This window comes from Nilaparvata lugens, chromosome 8, assembly GCF_014356525.2.
Source record: "Nilaparvata lugens isolate BPH chromosome 8, ASM1435652v1, whole genome shotgun sequence".
Classification (NCBI taxonomy): Eukaryota; Metazoa; Arthropoda; class Insecta; order Hemiptera; family Delphacidae; genus Nilaparvata; species Nilaparvata lugens.
In genome coordinates this window covers 21028853-21047581 of record NC_052511.1, presented here as the reverse complement: position 1 = coordinate 21047581, position 18729 = coordinate 21028853, and the positions used below count along the sequence as shown (strand labels likewise).

Genomic DNA, 18729 nt, shown 5'->3' with positions numbered 1-18729 from the left:
CATAACCTAGCTACATTTGGACTGTTGTATAAATTGGAATTGGAACCGTTTTGGGCGTAAGTTAGCCTGTGGTACTCTTCTGTAAGTTGTGTAATTCTGAATGATTGAATAAATAAATATTGTTGCTTGTTGAAAAGTTTGTTTACTTGCTGTTAAAATGAGCTGATGAACAGCTAACGTGTTATTAGTATAAAGAATATGGTCTAGTATTTTAGTATACATAGTGTGGTATATTTTTGATATAATGATATATTATGGAACGGACAGAATAGAAATAAAAATAAAAAACGAGTACCCTTTTTAAAATAGTTTAAAATGTGAGTAAACAATTTTAAAAAAGGGCGACTTGGATTTTCATTTTTATATCCATTCAAGAGTAGACCTAACAAAAAAAGACACTGGTTTAAAGATTCTCAAAAAGAACTATGTCGAATTTAACAAAATATTAGTTGACCGAGGACCCAACTAACAGAATTTAAAGGGAAATTAGCAGCGTATAGCTACACCATAGCTATTTGATGTCTATTTTGTAATGAACGCAAAAGAACAAATGCCCTGCGGTTCGGTCGGATACTTGGTCTCACAGCCTGTTGATCTAAAGTGATATGGGCGATATTTAAAATCTGAAAACGGTCACGCACCGGTTTCAGCAGTCTTGACAGCCGTATCGATGAGACCCTCACGCCCTCCCATGGCGTGGAAGAAGAACTCAGACGGCGTGAGGCCGGCCAGGTACGAGTTCTCGACGAAGCCCCTTGACTCGGGACCGTAATCGTCCTTGATGAAGTGCGGCAGAGTACGCTTGCGGAACCCAAACGGAATTCGTTTACCTTCAACGTTCTGCTGACCTACACAGGCAATAACCTGCCAACAACAAACAATCGATTAAATACAGCATAAATACGGCAATAGGTGCAAATTTAGAAAAGTAATATTAATAGAAATGCAAGGAATATAGATTGTAATGTAATGTAGAATTATAATAGTTATAGTTATGTAAAGTAAAAAAATCAAAGTATTTTTTGTCAGAGGCAATAACTCATAAACCATGTGTATAACCGAAAACCCATAAATTCATGTGTATTGCATTCATAATGGTTAATTGTAATGGTTAATAATGTTTTGTTAATTAGAAAAAATGTAGAAAAGTACATATAATATTAATGTAAGTAATTTAAATTGTAATGTGATGTGGAGTTATAATAGTTATAATTATGTAAAGTAAAAAATTGAAGTGTTTGTTTTCAGAGGCAATAACCTATAAACCATCGCAAATGACATTGTTGAATTCCTGTGAATTTCATTCAATGGAGCTAATTAAAATCATAAAATTGTATTTCAGATTCGTTGGAGATTTTATGCTATGCAGATTCGGACTCAACAATTGATGTAAATGTTTTTCTAATTGACAAAGTTGAAAGAAATATTTCTATTTCTACTAATAAAAACATGGCAATTCAAAGAAACTGTCAACTGTAGTTCACTGCCCAATATGAGTGAATAATAATATTATCTTGGATAATGATGGACTTGTATGGACTTAACAATCTTGAATCTCAGTTAAAACATTTCAATAAAGTTGAAAATTAAAGCCATGTTGTACAAACCTGAGAAATGTTAATGTTGGATCCCTTGGATCCTGAAACCACCATAGCCTTTAGATTGTTGTATTCAGTCAACGATTTCTTAGCTGAGCCTCCAGTCTTGTCACGAGCGTCGTTCAGAATTCTGTTCACCTATAACATCAAAAATTCAAATTCTATCAAATCTATAGGAATAATAGAAATGAATAACTAAAAACTAGACACAAAACACAAATCATAACGTTTTGTTCTATTATCAGAATTAACAACAGTTCCACACACCCATAATACGTATGTTTACAGTCTTTTTACATTTTATCGATTCAATTTATTTACCGATTGTACATAAAACATAGAAAGATTGGGGATGGATAACAATGTTACCCAAAACTGTTCCTACCCACGTATAAAGGTGTAAAAAGTGGGTTGTGTCTCTTTCTTTTGATAAATTTGTGCCTAATTTTCAATATTCTGACCAATTAAATCTCAAATCTCTTTTGAAATTCTCCCATTCAAGGTTACAATGAATCATATTTGAAATCTCGTGTTCAAGTGACTCTATCAATAGGAGGTATAAGAATGTCAATGAAATATCTAATTTTATGTAAAATTACCTGATTTTCGAAAGTCTGCCTGAGTGTGTTACCGGGAGTAGGCTCGAGGTCCATGTTGTGAGCCTTTTGAATGACCTCTATCACGTCCTCTTTGGCTTTTTTGATGGCCTTCTGAATTTCCAAATAGGTCTGCGGATCAGCAATGGTGTCTCCAATACCGATTGAGTGACCTGAAACATCCGATATCATCAATATTAAAATATGATCAATCTGGAAATAATGGCCAAGAAAAACAAAAATTACAAACAATTAACTGCACAGTTTTTGGACAAATCGAATAAGTTAGAGAATGTTTACATTTATTTTTATTCAATTGTATAAATTGCTCAAACTCTATTGTAAAGAACAATCATGCTCAAACTGCAAAATAAAAGACATACTATATTGCAAGCAGATTTGCAAGAAGGTTTCATCTGTGATTTATGAACAGATAAACAATTTTAGCTTCGATCCCGTACTTTCTCATAATCCTTGATCACCCAAAGGTGAACTATTAGATGAGTGAATGAAAAATTAGAGAATGATTTCAATTCAACGTCCTTATTATTCACATTTCAACATCACAAGTTAATAGAAGAATTAAGTATTTCAATATTCATCCTCTTCATCTAAAATACACTTGTCATACAAAGACATACTACAGAAGTTAATTTGGAAAGAATATGAAGCCATTGATATAAGAATACTATTCATTAATACCGTACAAAAACGTTCACTTGAAAGATACCAGGTTTTGATTTGCCACGCAAACTGTGGACGGCTCTTAACAGGATCAGAACTCAACATGGAAGATGTGCCTATGCGTTGCACAAGTAGGGAAACGGATTTTTGTGAGTGTGGCGCTGTGCAAACCATAAGACAGACACATTGTAGAAGAGTGCACAAGAACAGCTTATGAGGGCAGGCTGGATGACTTCCTGGTAGTTGCGCCAGATGCAGTGGCATATGTTAATAGAATAAATATATGTATATAACTATAAAAAATATATTTTGAGTTACATCTTTATCAATCTCTGATGAAATAAAACAAGTTTTGCCTTGTCTAGTAGAAGAATAGAGTAGCAGAATATATACAAGAGCAACAAAATATATCATCTTTACCAAGCGATATGATTGGTAGATGATGGCCTACTATCAAGGTAAACATCTGACATTGGCCTAGATGAGACAATCCTACAATAAGCAGTAAGAACAGACATCTTGGTATTTCATTACGGCTTCAAGTATTTTTTTTTATATAACATAAAAGGCTCGAGTAGAACAAGTTTTCATGAGACATAGTTATTATGCTACTAAAGACTGGGCATTTCTCATATGTGTTACTATACGTAAATAGTCTGATGTGACTTAATATAAACTTTTTAAAAATATATAAAATTTTCTAGGGAATTCTCTAACCAAAGACAAAACATTCTCTTACCAAAATTTACCGAAAACATCCATAACATTTTCTCCTGAAATATCTCTCAATTTAATTTGAATTGTGGAGTGAATGTTATAATGTATTGTAAGTCAACAGAACTGGGCATAACAACAGTAGCTCCCTCTTCATTAAACCAAGGACAAGCAAAGTAAGATAAATAATAATGCGAAATATATGAGTAGCGGTCGCGAGACGCATTACAGTTAGTTTTTCTCTTACTTTAGTGTCTCCGGGTGATATCCATTTATAAGGTCCGTTATCCTCATCGTCAGGATGTGTCGAGTGTGTTCGGATCATGTTTACGTTACCGGGAATAATCAGCGAGAATATTTGTTTTCCTGCAAAAAAGAAAATAAATTATTACTTTATAATAAAATCTTCCATCTTGAATAAATTTATAATTCACTAATAACAATATTATTTCACGAAGAAGAGAGTTGTCAGATATTACGTTAGATTAGAAATTAATTTTTAAAGATAAAAAATATTCTATAGACAGTTACATTCATTTGAAAGAGTAGCAGAACCTAGTTCAGTGTTCACTTGTCGTAGCAGGAATTTAAAAAGCACACACAACGATAATCGATAATGATAGTAATGAATAATATTGAGAGTAGTATCTCACCTGTCCATAATGGTTTCGGCTTCAAAATGCACGGCTGTGGCATTTTGCCGTCCCAAATCGGAAGATGCATAAGAAGATTCATCATTTGTTCCTGTAAATGAAATCACCAAACTAAGAATTAAGAAAGCAGAAAAATACAAAAAAACGCTTTTCTCTAATTCCTAATTTCAAGTACATTAATCTATACCGTACTTGAATTGCTTGACTTGTTCTTCCTTCTTTCTCTTTCTGTCTTCTCTCTTTCATTTAGGCCCGGTAGCACAAAAGCCGGTTAAATTTTAGCCGTGATTAACTTTACGAGAGCCAATCAGAGAAGGCTTTTTTGAAAAGACGGCGTCTCTGGTTCTCCTGGAATTAATCACGGTTAAAATTTAACCGGATTTTGTGAAACATGCACTTAGACTTTTCCTTCTGTAATCAAACAGAAATTTTTCTCCCCTTTTTCCTTACACACTATCAGTGTAATAAGTATGCCAGCGCACAAACCTAAGTTTTGCTGGTCTTATTAGATTGAAAACGTGTTATATGGAGGCAATAAATAATTTAATTTGATTGATTGGAAAATAAGCAATATCTATATTTTTATAGAGACAGCAAGCAAGAATAGGGAAATAATTTTATCCATAATTCGTTGATAGTATATTTTTGATAGATAATATATTTGTCAGTCAGTGTCAAAGATTAAAGATTTTGAGGTATATATTTTTCTGAGTGGATATTACGGTTAAGAGGTACTATTTGATGAGTGGATGCTACGATTTTGAGGTGATGTCTGTTCAAATTTTTCAGTTACAGTTGTTCAATTGTTACAGTTACAATTGTTCAGTCTTCTATTTTTCTTGTATTCTTTGTTATCGGAAACATTTTGAGGCTAACAAACCTGCTGTTTCATGTTTAATGATGAATGAACTAACCTTCTCGAGGAAGACATCACGTTTGGTCATCTTCCTGACAGCGGTGAGCGTGTCCTGCACAATTCCCATGACGGGTTTGTTGGCCTGCGGCGTGATGATCTGGCGGGGCGTCACGTGGATGTTCTCCACCTCGGCACGTGTCTCCATCGACTGCGGCACGTGCAGATTCATCTCGTCACCGTCAAAGTCGGCGTTGTACGGTGACGTGCAACTACAACACAAATCCAGATTAATACTATAGAAGAGAATACAGGTTATATTAATCAGCAAATATAAAATGTGCATGGATCTCATCAATCAGGTAAGATAAAAGCTGGTACAATTATCAATTATCAGGTTTCATTATTATAAGGCTTGGCACACACCAGTTAGTCAAGACAAGACATGATCAGACGCAGTACTTCACATAGTTGCTTATGACGCAACACACACTGATTAGTCATTGCAATTAGACATGTCTTTATAAGCCCCTATGTGAAGTATTGTAACTGAGCGTGTCTGATCATGTCTTGTCTTGACTAACTGGTGTGTGCCTAGCCTAAGTTATCATTAAAAAGCTTGCTAAGCTCATATATGTACGTAAATTCCCTATTCGCGGTACAGAGGTGTAGGACAGTTAATGCATATTTTTCCCCCCTCAACCACATGCCAAGATTGTTGAATGGACTTGGCTGTGGGGTGGACGTGTTTTCTGATGGCCCATTAAGTTTCAAGCGCACAATAACGATGCTTCTGAGAGAGAATCAGAATAACTGAATTTTTAATCAGCAGCCATAATTTTCGCTAATATTTCTATCATTGTTAAATATATCACTCTTTAAATATTAATTTTTCTTTATTTGCACATTCAAACTCATTTTATTCTTACTTCCCCCTTATTTTCAAAGTTTTTTGCTGGCAGTTATCATTATCACCCTCATCCTATCATTCATATGAGACTGCATGCTCTCTCATCATCTTTATTGAAAGCACCTCTTCTTCATCACTTCATATATTCATTTTCACCATCACTTTCACCATCAACTCTATTAAGGAATATTTAAGAAGTAGTTTTCTAAGTATTATTTTCTTTCTTTTCAAACGTTAGTTTTAGTATCTTTTTTTTGTTTCGATTGAATTGTATACTGTACTTATTGTTGTGTTAAGGAAACATATTTGGGTCATTACCTGTTGTTTCCGATGTGATATTGTGAATAAATAAATAAATAAATGCATTATGCTGTCTTTTATGGGGTAAAAGGCAAGAAGAATTAAGATGATCAACAAAAATATGACATCAAGGAAAGATTACAGTGATAAAAGAGAGTATGAAACAGTAAACTAGATTGAATTGGCATCGTCCTTCTATTACATTGAACAGTCAAGTATAAAAACATGAAGAGTACAGAAAGAGGAAAATATTATCCATGTTCTATTCTCTTATCATTACGAAATGAAATAGAGGAAGTAAAAGCTTAATTATCCTAACTAATGTTAAAGATGTGTCATCTCTGTCTCATTACCTTATCATTATGTAATGTGATATGAAACGGGGATAGAGAAAAAAAGCAAAAGTACCCTAAATAAAAAAAAAGATGACCCATCTCTGTCTCCTTACTTCATCTCTATGAAATGTGATATACAGAAAAAGGAAGAAACCCCAAAATTTAACCGTATAACAAGTGTTCGATTTTCACCCAGACAAATATTTATTTATTGGAAATACATTACATGAATGTCTATATTTAAATTAATGCGATATTGATATTTATGTGTAGCTCCTCCAACTAGTTCACCCAGTGCACATTGATATTTATAGTAAATATTTTATTTAATCCAATATTCCTATTAATTTAGGTAAATTTGTATTTTTTGTCCTCTATTTGTTGTATTCAATTTGATTTATTGTTTCAGCAAAATAAAACTGATTTGATCACTTCAGTCTAATTTGACTCACCTCAAATTCATACGGAAAGTAGACCAGGGCAGCACTTTGACCCTGTGGCCCATCATACTCATCTTATGCAGCGTGGGCTGTCGGTTGAAAATGACGAGATCGCCGTCGCGGATGTGGCGCTCCACCTTGTAGCCGTACTGCAGGTGGAGGTCGGACGGCCGCGGATGGAAGCGCAGATCGATTCGCTCGCCATTGTCGCGCACAATGTACTTGGCACCCGGGTACTGAGAGTTGCCCCTGCTCACCAGCTCCTTCATCAGATGGATGTTGAACGGAGTGACAATCTCGGGGAATGTCATGTTCTGAGCGATGGAGCGCGGCACGCCCACTTGGTCGATGCGCAGATTCGGGTCCGGCGTGATCACAGTTCGCGCAGAAAAGTCCACTCGCTTACCCATCAAATTACCTCGGATACGCCCTTCTTTGCCCTTCAGTCGCGCCTTGATCGCTTTCAACGGTTTGCCTGATTTCTGCATAGCTCTGAAATTGATAAATTTAGGTTAGATTAGATTCAAATATACTCGTAATTAAAAGGATTACATGTTTTATTTATTCATCTATTTTTACATTGGTTGTTTATAATAAGCTCGATTTTTCTTTTTCTTTTGATATGTTTATCATATGTGTTCGAACTCACTGAATAATATTGAAATATAATAAAAATCAAATTAATTGTTTTGGAAAGGGTCAAAAGGCTCAGCCCAACTGTGATTTGAATTCTGTTCTATAACCAGATATTGTAGTTGTAATAGTAAGATTGAGAATTGATTCAGTAGTCTGGATTGATCATATTTGATTATAATTGGTGCGATTCACCCAATTTCACATACGAGATAACCAGAATGCACCATACGGAAACCAGAGTCCTTCATGAAGTTATACAAATTCAGAAAAAAAGTTATGATTTAATAAAAAAGTTAGTACTGTAATAAGCTTCATAAAACATAAAGAAACTGAAATGAGATTCTAATGAGAAGCTAATCCATAATCAACAGACGGATTTCACCATCAAAACTAAAGCTAATTGTGACGAAAGCTTACCTAGGCAAACCGGGCATATCGTTGTCAACCAGCGTGGCCACGTGAAACTGCAGCATTTTGATGTTCTCGGATATGACGTGCATTGCAGCTCCAGCCTCCTCGTTCCTTTTCAGTTCGTTATTACACTTGATGATATCGGCCAGTTTGTGCGTAAGATCGTCCTGTTGAAAGATGATACACCGTCAATTGCTTGCCATATTTAAATAGTCAGCAAGTTGTCTAATTGATTCAATCTATAAAAACCATTAGGCTATATTTATTACTGAACATAATAATAGTTATTTCAAAAATCCAATGAAAGCAATATACATATAATTATTATTTTGGTATTTGGAACATCTAAATTTAAAACAATGGTTTGTATAAATATCTTTGGACTAAAAATTTTGTGGAAATCTAGAAGACATAACCTCATTTCGGACTTTTTAATGTTACCTAAATTTTGGAGAGAAATAGTACAAGGTATCCTTAGTTTTTCTCTCCCGATCTGTGCTTCATTGTGAAAAAGAATAAATAACGAATAATAATAGAATAATAAAAATATCATTGGATATTATTTGAAATTATTATTATACAGTAATACTATTCCAGCGGCTGGTTAACTGCAATTTCTGATAAAATCTTCCATTATATTTATGTAGTTATAGCAATTGACAAGTCACCAATCAGATGTGTGCAACTCGAAATTGATGTATTGTGACAATGATCGAGCAGAGTATGAGCTAAAGAGAAACATGTGCAAGAAACAGGTAGCAGAAGCAAAGAAACAAAGCTGGAAAGAATTTGGAGAAAGAATTGAGCACGATTTCAGCCATGACAATAAAAAGTTCTGGAAACTCATCCGTCACCTGAGAGGTAAATATGGTAAGAAAGTGGGAAGTGTAAAAGACAGTCAGAATAAGTTAAGAGTCAACATAAGGGAAGTGTTGGAGGTGTGGAGAGAGTTTTATGAGAGAAAATTCAAGGATGACAGACATACATTGAGAGACTGGCATGAGGAGGAGCAAGAGGATGAGCAGGAGAACATAGGATTTGAAGAGGTTGAGAGGGCCGTTAGTAGAATGAAAAATGGGAAGGCAGCAGGAGAAGACACAATAGTACCAGAGATGGTGAAAGCTAGAGGAAGAGGTCTCATAGTGGAAATAACCAATCTTTTCCAAGCTATATGGCAAACAGAAAGAACCCCTGTTGACTGGCAAAGAAATATTCTGATTCCCCTGTTCAAGGAAGGAGACTCATCACTCTGTGAGAACTATAGAGCAATATGCCTGATCAATGTTATAACGAAATTATATTACTCAGTTTTAGAGAGAAGGTTGAGATCGCATGTGGAGATGGAGTTGAACGAAGAGCAAGCTGGCTTTAGGCCAGAAAGGCAGACGCAAGACCTGATTTTTTCCCTAAGAACAATTCTAGATGAATGGATAAGTCGCGGCAAGAAAGCTTATTTAGAATTCCTGGATCTCCAAGCCGCTTTCGATCAGGTGCCAAGAGAAGAGTTATGGAGGGCTCTAGAGAGTAAGGGAATTCCTCAGAAATTGATACGGACCATCAAATCCATATTTACAGATGTGCAAGGAGTGGTAAGAATAAATGGGAAGACATCCACCCCATTCTGGGGAGTGAGACAAGGCGATAGCTTATCCCCACTCTTATTCATAATATTTATGGACGAAGTAATGAAAACATGTCGGAGACGAACAGGGAGATCAGTAGTAGGTATGAAGAATTTAAGACCGATTCAGTGCCAGGCCCTCACATACGCCGACGATGTAGTTCTCATAGCAGATACGGCTCAAAAGATTCAATTGGCAGTCAGAGAATGGAGTGAGACCCTTAAGGAAAGAGGTATGAGAGTGAACCAATTGATAAGTCAGGTAATGGTGGTGGGGAGAACAGAACAGGAGTTAGAGGCAATACATGTTGAATGCGAGGGCCAACCATTGAAGCAGACCAACAACTTCCGGTATCTAGGTACAAATATTAATTGCACTGGCAAGCTGAGGGAAGAAGTACGGCATAGGACTCGGAAGGCTATACAGGCATACCACTCACTCAGCAGAGGTATTTTTGGGAAGGCTGAAGTGAGTAGAGAAGTTAAAGCTAGAGTCTATGTCTCAATCATAGAGCCCATCCTTCTCTATGGAAGCGAAAGCTGGACCTTAAATAAAAACGAAAAAAGTCAGATAAATGCAGTGCAGATGAAATGTCTGAGAAGAATAGTAGGCAAAACTAGAAGGGATAGAGTGAGGAATGACTGTATTAGGGAGGAGCTGAAAGTTGAATCTATAGAGACAACTATAGAAGAGAGAACGCTCTCCTGGTATGGTCATCTTGTGAGAATGCCTCAAGAAAGAAAGCCTCGTCAATATATGGAGGCCAGGGCGCAAGGTAAAAGACCGATAGGAAGACCGCGAGTAAGTTGGGAGAAAAACTTTTCACTGATTGCAGCAGCTAGAGGCAAGATCATGAATCAAATCAAGAGAATGGCTTTGGATAGGGACCAATGGAGGAGGTGGGTCCGAGGCAACATCCCAACGCCGTGAAAACGGCACAATGGGCGAAGAAGAAGAAGAAGAAGAAGTGACAATGAATAAATAAATAGATGAATGAAAGAATAGGCGACACAAATCCACTTGTTATTAGATAGCTGGATACTGAGATGTAATTGCTGTATATCTGTATTACTTTGTGAACACTTATGTTTTGTATTAACTTTCTATATTGTAATAATTAGTGAATGTATATTTGTATTTGAAATCTTATCGCAATGAGCATAAACTCATACATGAAAGTTTCAATATTGAATTGCTCTTTCTGACAGTTGAAGTACGGGACAGTTTTCTATTTTCAATTTTTTTGTAAATGTTTTCTACTCACCTGATTCCTAGCCGACCCATACATGACGACAGCCGGCCTGACGGCCAGCGGCGGCACAGGTAGGACGGTGACAATCATCCAGTCGGGCCTGGCAAACTTGGGGTCCATTCCCAGAATAAAGCATTCCTCGTCGGTGATGTGCTTGAGGATCTCCCAGGTGCGCTCAGCCGTCAGCACTATCTTCTTCTCCTGCGAGTCCTCGTTTACGTACTTCCATTCGGCCGTCACATCCAGGCCGGCACGCCGCAGGTTCGGCTGGTAGCGACCGCAGCCGCCGTGTCCGGCTTTTTTCGGCTGGAAAATTATTAAAATTGAATATAAAAAGGATTAAATCGTGTAAAAATTCAGATAAGTTTATAGGAAAAAGGTTGGATGCTAAGGCCAGATACTAAATCAAATTTTCACCATATATTATCATTTGTACGTGGTAAAGTGATAGAGTGGACATTACTGTTCAAACTTCGCCACGTCAACAAATAAAAAAGTCATTCTATTGTACCGCAACGAAACCTGAAAGTTAGTGCCAGTTACTTCAACGTATCACAACAGTGAAACTTCATATTGCTTGCTAGCACAGCGCACAGTCTACAGTCAAGGTGAGGGGGACAAGATTACACATAATATACTAGCAGGTAACTCGTGCTCCGCAAGGGTCTTATTAGAAACTTGACAATATGAAAACTTGACCTAATGAAATCTTGAAGAATTTAAAATAGGCCTATAACCATCCTCGGTAAATTATATTCTTTAAGCAAAAAATAATTTCAAATTAATCAGATATGTAGTTCAGACGTGATGAAGCGTCATTCGTATATTTTCTATCCCGTACTTCTACAAGCCAATTCTCTTCTTTATTATATTATATATATAGATAAGTTCTTCAACTTAGTGTTAAACTGATTATTTATTATTTAGACTAGTGCTTAACCTGATAAAATGACAGAAATCAAATCTTCTTTAGAAACCATCTTCAACCTATTGCCAGCCTGACAAAATTGGACTGTTAATTAATTTAGTTGCCAATTTTAACCGTAGCAACTGATTCGCAAAGGTACTCTCTCTAGATCATATTTCTATTGATATATTATATCATAGTGATATAGAAGTTATTTCATAATATACATGCTAAAAGACAAGTTTTAAACACTTAAAAACCACCCTTAACGTTAAAATATCTCCAAAAAAATTCTTAGTGAGCATCAAGGACATATGAGGAAGGACCTATTCTAAATCTTGTTGCAATCCATACAGTAGTTTTTCAGAAATCGTGATCAGTGAGTCAGTCAGTGAGATAAGAATTCTATAAGTAAGTTATAGATTTATTTATTTATCAATACTCAAATAGAAGTCTGGAAGTCAACTTTTCTACTACCGATTTGCAGTATTTATACAATGACAAATCATATAATAATTATGAACGGGGTACTGACAAAACAGATCTACCGAATTTAAACAAATATTATGGACTCTTAAGAATTGCATTTATTAACCAATACGATGTCTCATGGCTGAATCGACATATTCACGGGGAATTACCAACTTATTTACTGATAATGGCACACATAAGAGACAATGAGATAATGTAAGGGGCCCATTGCGCTGTCTACGATCTTTGGCCAACTTCTATTGAACATTTTAAATTACATTTTAAATTAATGTGGCCCTTTACACTATCAAAAGTCTTTCTTTGATGAAATGGGAGTAGTTTGGTCTGATAGGGAATCAAATATTAGATGGAAGCTGGTCAAAGATTTTTGACCGTGTAATAGGCCTCTTAGAGTAGGTATCTCATTGCATATGATTTGTGCCTTTAGTAATAAATAAGCTGATGAATATGGCGACACCAAACGATCTTGTAATAGTAAAGAAAAACAAAGTTCATGAGAGTTTATTCGGAGAATAAGTTGTTCAAAATCAGAAAAATAATACAAAGTTGACTTCGAATTCGAGGACTATAAAAAACAGATTGCCGTGGCATGCTTTTATTCATTAGAAAATATTGGATTGACTAATTTCAAAACTGGAAATGTCTTGAATTTAAGAGAAAATGAAATCCTATAGTACACAGATATGAATGAAATTCTATAAAAATGTAAAAATAGCTGGTAATATTAAATAAAATAGAAGAAAGATTGTAAGCAGTACACACCTGCTGTGAATTGGGATCATCGACATTATCTTTGTTCAAATCCATTTCATCTCCACCCTCACAAATGTTTTTACCCTTGCAAAGGTCGTACACAAATGTCAAACGTTTTCGAGGCTGACCTTTGGTTTTCATCACGATTTCTTTGATTTTTGGATGACTCTGGAAACAATAAACAATAAAGTGTAATGACACATGGAAAAAAACATTGAAAATAATACTCTCTTGTACTTAGGCTACAATAATAAACGTTACAAATTCAAAAATGATAGAAAATAACGTTAAATATGATAAATCATGATCGCGTTGAGGCAAATTAATTCATAATCTTGAGGCAAAAATAATTTTGAAGGAATGATAACACCTAAATACTTTGAAGTACTTGAATTTCACAACAGTCATCTATAACTTACTTCAATTGACATTGTTTGAATATAAGTTGATAGCAAACTCTAACCCAATCGATCTTGGTTGTAGATCAGGACGAATGTTTGATTTCAATACTACCGTAGAAATAATGACTGATAGAAGACATGCAATATAACTTTTTGACTTCGAATTCGAGGACTATAAAAAACAGATTGCCGTGGCATGCTTTTATTCATTAGAAAATATTGGGATTGACTAATTTCAAAACTGGAAATGTCTTGAATTTAAGAGAGAATGAAATCCTATAGTACACAGATATGAATGAAATTCTATAAAAATGTAAAAATAGCTGGTAATATTAAATAAAATAGAAGAAAGATTGTAAGCAGCCTAGTACACACCTGCTGTGAATTGGGATCATCGACATTATCTTTGTTCAAATCCATTTCATCTCCACCCTCACAAATGTTTTTACCCTTGCAAAGGTCGTACACAAATGTCAAACGTTTTCGAGGCTGACCTTTGGTTTTCATCACGATTTCTTTGATTTTTGGATGACTCTGGAAACAATAAACAATAAAGTGTAATGACACATGGAAAAAAACATTGAAAATAATACTCTCTTGTACTTAGGCTACAATAATAAAAGTTACAAATTCAAAAATGATAGAAAATAACGTTAAATATGATAAATCATGATCGCGTTGAGGCAAATTAATTCATAATCTTGAGGCAAAAATAATTTTGAAGGAATGATAACACCTAAATACTTTGAAGTACTTGAATTTCACAACAGTCAATACTTACTTGTCAAAATGTCTATAACCTACTTCAATTGACATTGATCTGAATATAAGTTGATAGCAAACTCTAACCCAACCGATCTTGGTTGTGGATCAGGACGAATGTTTGATTTCAATACTACCGTAGAAATAATGACTGATAGAAGACATGCGATATAACTTTTTGAATTCTAATTCGATTAATTATTAATTCTATCTAATCTTTTTATTAAATGAAACTTTCAAACTTACAGGGCTGACAAGCAGTTTTGAGCAGTAAAAACACACACAACGGAGTATTTTTATTGTCTTTGTTACAAATCCAACATGAAAGACAGGTTTTGCGAGATCAATGTGTCCGAAATGGCCTGTGCATTCCGACATGTTTCCTAAAAAACAAAAAAACAATTAGGCCTATTTATTACAGTGAAGCGAAATATAGATATGGAGCTCAATTGAACAAAAAATACACAGCATAGTATGCAATTTGGTCATTTATTACATGGCTTGGTTTTGAAAACGTACGCCGGAAATACCGAACATAAAATACAATTTTATTTATAAATAAAGATATTTTTACAACTGCTAAAATACATGTTCAATATGGTTCAAATGAATACTATACGTGACGTCTCCGATAGCACTGTTAAGCCTTAAAAGTATAGGCCTACAAGAATTCTTATTCTTAATCCAGTAATCTGATCGGAAAAAAATATTTTGAACTGACCTGCACAGGTCTGACAACGTGACAGCCTGTCGACCACACCCTGTCTGGGGTCCATGAGACCCCGCAGCTTGGGGCGGCCTGCTTCCATGGTCTCTGGATAGCAGATACCGCCCTCCGTGACTGACATACGACGCTGAAATTGAAAAAAAAAATTATGAATATATCACATTATTTGACACTAGTACCTTGAATTGCACATTAAATGCAGACTTGAAAATTATATTTATCACTAAATATATTTCATTAGATAACTGTGTATCATTGAATCACTAAATAAATCAAGTTGAATAAATTTGTTTTCTTATAAATTTCGTCGTATTCATTATCAAGTCAAATTCAACTAGACCTTAAAGCATTCAAAGGCAGTGTGAATCACCAACATTTCAAGTGAACTCGACTTGACCCATGAATATTATTGCATTTATTTGGATGAAATGTTCAATTATAAGTAACCATTAGGCTAACAGTGATTAGAATGTTTATCACAAATCAGATATTTGTATAACGAAACTACTATTCTAATCAGTACCAGGACCTTAATAATGCAGTATGATTGCAATTTATTCTACTGTTTACTAAGTAATTTTTACAATTTTTATAATTACTAACATTCGTCTTTGTTATGTAAGTTGGGTACTTTGGAATACTCAAAAGTCTGAAGCTCAATAATAATGTTTTATCATTACTACCAGATACCAGATTACCTATTACGGTACCTATTATTATTAATACTAATTTAGTGACTACTAGTCCTTATGGAATTCAAATCTAAAATGGACTTAATATCAAACATAAAAAATAACTAGAGTTACAATAGAAATTGTATTGAAAATGTTGATTAACTTACTTTCGATTTTTCTCTAATAATTCTAATTAATTTTTTCATAGATTTCGGATTTCACTTTCAACACCCAAGTATTTTGGAGCATTTTATTGGAACATATTATAAAGTTATTCAAATTCATTGCAATATAAAAACTTGTAATAATGTACCTAGTATTCTACATAGCGCACTAAGAACGGATTTAGAAAAATTTCCAAAGATACGCCCAAAATATGCGTTTTTTACCGTTTTCTCAGCTTTATCGAGAACAAATGAACAGAAAATGTTCAAATTTAGTACAGAAGCTCAGCTAGGGTGTAATAATGTTGTGTTAGAAGGAAATATTTCCATATTTTTCGTATAACAATTATATAAATTCACTTCTCATTGCATCTGTAGTGGTATGGAGAGGTTCTGTAGTGTTACAGTAGTATAAAAGCAATTATTTGAAAAAATCCAGTTTGCTTTTATGATTTTGTAAATAAAAAATGTAAATTGATATCTAAACTTCAATGGCAACCTAATTCAAGAAACTTTTTTAACAAACGTTTTATGTTTATTTAATAACTTGACTAATCGTCAAGTAATAACAAGACTAATCGTGATTAATCTTAAAATAAGTTTATATGGATTTTAGAATACATTGAGTTCTTTTTCAACAACTAGCCTACCTACTTTAACTTGCATTTAAGTTAATTTTTTACTTTATGCATAGTGTGGTTAGGCTACTTGCTGCAAAATTGTTTCTATCTAATATTTTAAGTTATCATGAATACAAATAATTCAAGTTTTAATAAACATATTGATCATTTTTTATCAGAGAAAATTTGGATTCTAGGTGCCAAAGATGTTCGTAAGCTCAATTAGGTTGTCAACTTTCCTTAACCAACATCTGCATCTCTTGTAAATATTTTCAAGTTAGAAACGATTTTAGCCTCTCTTTGTGTTGTAAATTAAATTGCAGCTACAAAGATCTAAATTTAAAAAAATCTTAACCACAGCCTAATTAGCCTATCAAAATAAAAAATAGTAGGCTATTAGGCCTATAAGGTTAGTAACGATTTTCATATTTTTAACAGTAAGCTAAGCCTAAGTTTTAATAAGTAAAAAGAAATATTTTTCTATGTCTTCAACACAATAAAAATAGAGTTAGGCCTACTGTAAATTTATTTATAAGCAATTTTATTTTCAATTTCAAGACAACTCAAATGTCTATTCAACATCTCGTGTTCTTTATATAATTAAATTTCAAAGTTTTTAAACAGTTTGCTGATTGCAGTATCAAATTGTATGAAATTGAAGTTTCTGAATTACAATTATCATTTATCAGGAAACAAATAAATCAACATTGACCATGAACAGAAGTTTTCGACCTCAATTCAGTACCATAATAGCCTAGGATTCAAAAGCACAACTTACAATTTCATCTGGAGAGAGAATACCAAACTGTACTCTCTTCACAGTTCTCAGAGGAGCTTTGGAATCTGAAGTAATTGACATTTTTGATGAATTTATTAAAGCATCACTTTAAAATAAACATTATTTTGCAGATAAAAGTGTTCACTCTGGCTTTCACCAACTAACGCAACACATAACTTCCACAATATGGAAGATGGAAGCCAAGCTGGTCGCTGGCTTCCTTCTGGCCTTTTGATTCGTTGTCTTGCCCGATCAGCCTCAACAATCAGGGCTGCCACAAGCTAATTTTTTCTTATCTCGATCCATTCCAAGACAAATGAATGAGTTGAAACCTCACAATGTAATATTTTTTATTGATATTATTTATTTTTTGTTCCTTCATCAAGTTCAATCATTCCAGTTATCAATCATTTTCATTATTTTGTACTTTCCAATGATATCGAAAGTTTATGTCGATACCTTTGTCATACGATAGTATCGAAAGTCATGTCGATACTTGTCATGCTATATTTTAAGCGGCTAATTCAAAATTTTTGACGGAGACAGTAATAAATTTAGCAACCTTTTCTAAATATTCTCAAAAAAATAAAACTATATTTTCAATGTAAATTTAAAATATTTTGATAAATCAAATGCAAAACCTGGATTTTTTATACGGTTGCTTAGCTATTGATTTTTAAAAAAAGATAGGCTAAATGAAGCGTATTTGTATGCTTATTTTGCTACAGTATGGAATTCCTGCAGGATTAATCATATCAGTTTCTTATCTTTTCTTATCACTAATAATAGAGAAATCATTTAAGCTACGACTATTGTTAGTGAAATATCTTTCGACTGATAAACATTCATACCGAAAGGTAAATACAGTAATATTTATAATTATTAATGTTGTAGTGTATTCAAGAAGTACAAATTGCCAGTGTTTAAGTGAAAAGTGATATACGGTATAAAATTGCACAAAATTGTAAAGTTTATGATAAAATTCTGATCAATATAATATACTCAACAAATGCACAATTTAAAATACATAGAACACTCCTTGGAACCAAAAAATAATCATTATTGTCATCAAAATGCTTGAATCGGAAATACAACATCATAAAACAGTGAGTAACTTAGGTACGGTACCTATATGATATTGGTGTTAACTAATGTGGAAATATGCCGTTATTAGAGAAACGTTTATTATCTTCATCACTATTTTTCTGAGGTACCGTATTAATTTATTAGTTTCAAGATTCATTCTATTGTTTAATTTACTTTCTCAACTAGGAAGAGTTTTTAAACTTTTACTAAGGCTACATTTTTTTTAAATTGAATTTATTTCAACCTACCTACCAATTTCTAAGTTTAGATTATATGGTTTTTATGTAGTAATAAGATTATATTCTTCACTGTACTATCTATATTCTTTACTAACAGAATACGCAATGACTCAATATCAAAT

The 18729-nt window shown here is 34.0% G+C and overlaps 1 protein-coding gene across 1 annotated transcript in view; it reads right to left on the bottom strand.

Annotated features, from left to right (window-relative positions):
* LOC111048005 (DNA-directed RNA polymerase II subunit RPB1) overlaps positions 1-17511 on the bottom strand; it is a 32602-nt gene extending 15091 nt beyond the window's left edge. The window contains exons 1-13 of the mRNA XM_039435089.1: positions 17283-17511; positions 15041-15173; positions 14566-14702; positions 13933-14091; positions 11017-11310; positions 8137-8297; positions 7096-7575; positions 5160-5370; positions 4246-4336; positions 3762-3958; positions 2198-2437; positions 1608-1736; positions 642-864 (exon numbers count right to left, since the gene is read on the bottom strand). Of these exons, the coding sequence (XP_039291023.1) occupies positions 642-864; positions 1608-1736; positions 2198-2437; positions 3762-3958; positions 4246-4336; positions 5160-5370; positions 7096-7575; positions 8137-8297; positions 11017-11310; positions 13933-14091; positions 14566-14702; positions 15041-15173; positions 17283-17363 (2536 nt within the window). The 5' untranslated portion in view covers positions 17364-17511. The remainder of the gene's footprint in view (positions 1-641; positions 865-1607; positions 1737-2197; positions 2438-3761; positions 3959-4245; positions 4337-5159; positions 5371-7095; positions 7576-8136; positions 8298-11016; positions 11311-13932; positions 14092-14565; positions 14703-15040; positions 15174-17282) is intronic.
* Between the last annotated feature and the right edge of the window lie 1218 nt (positions 17512-18729).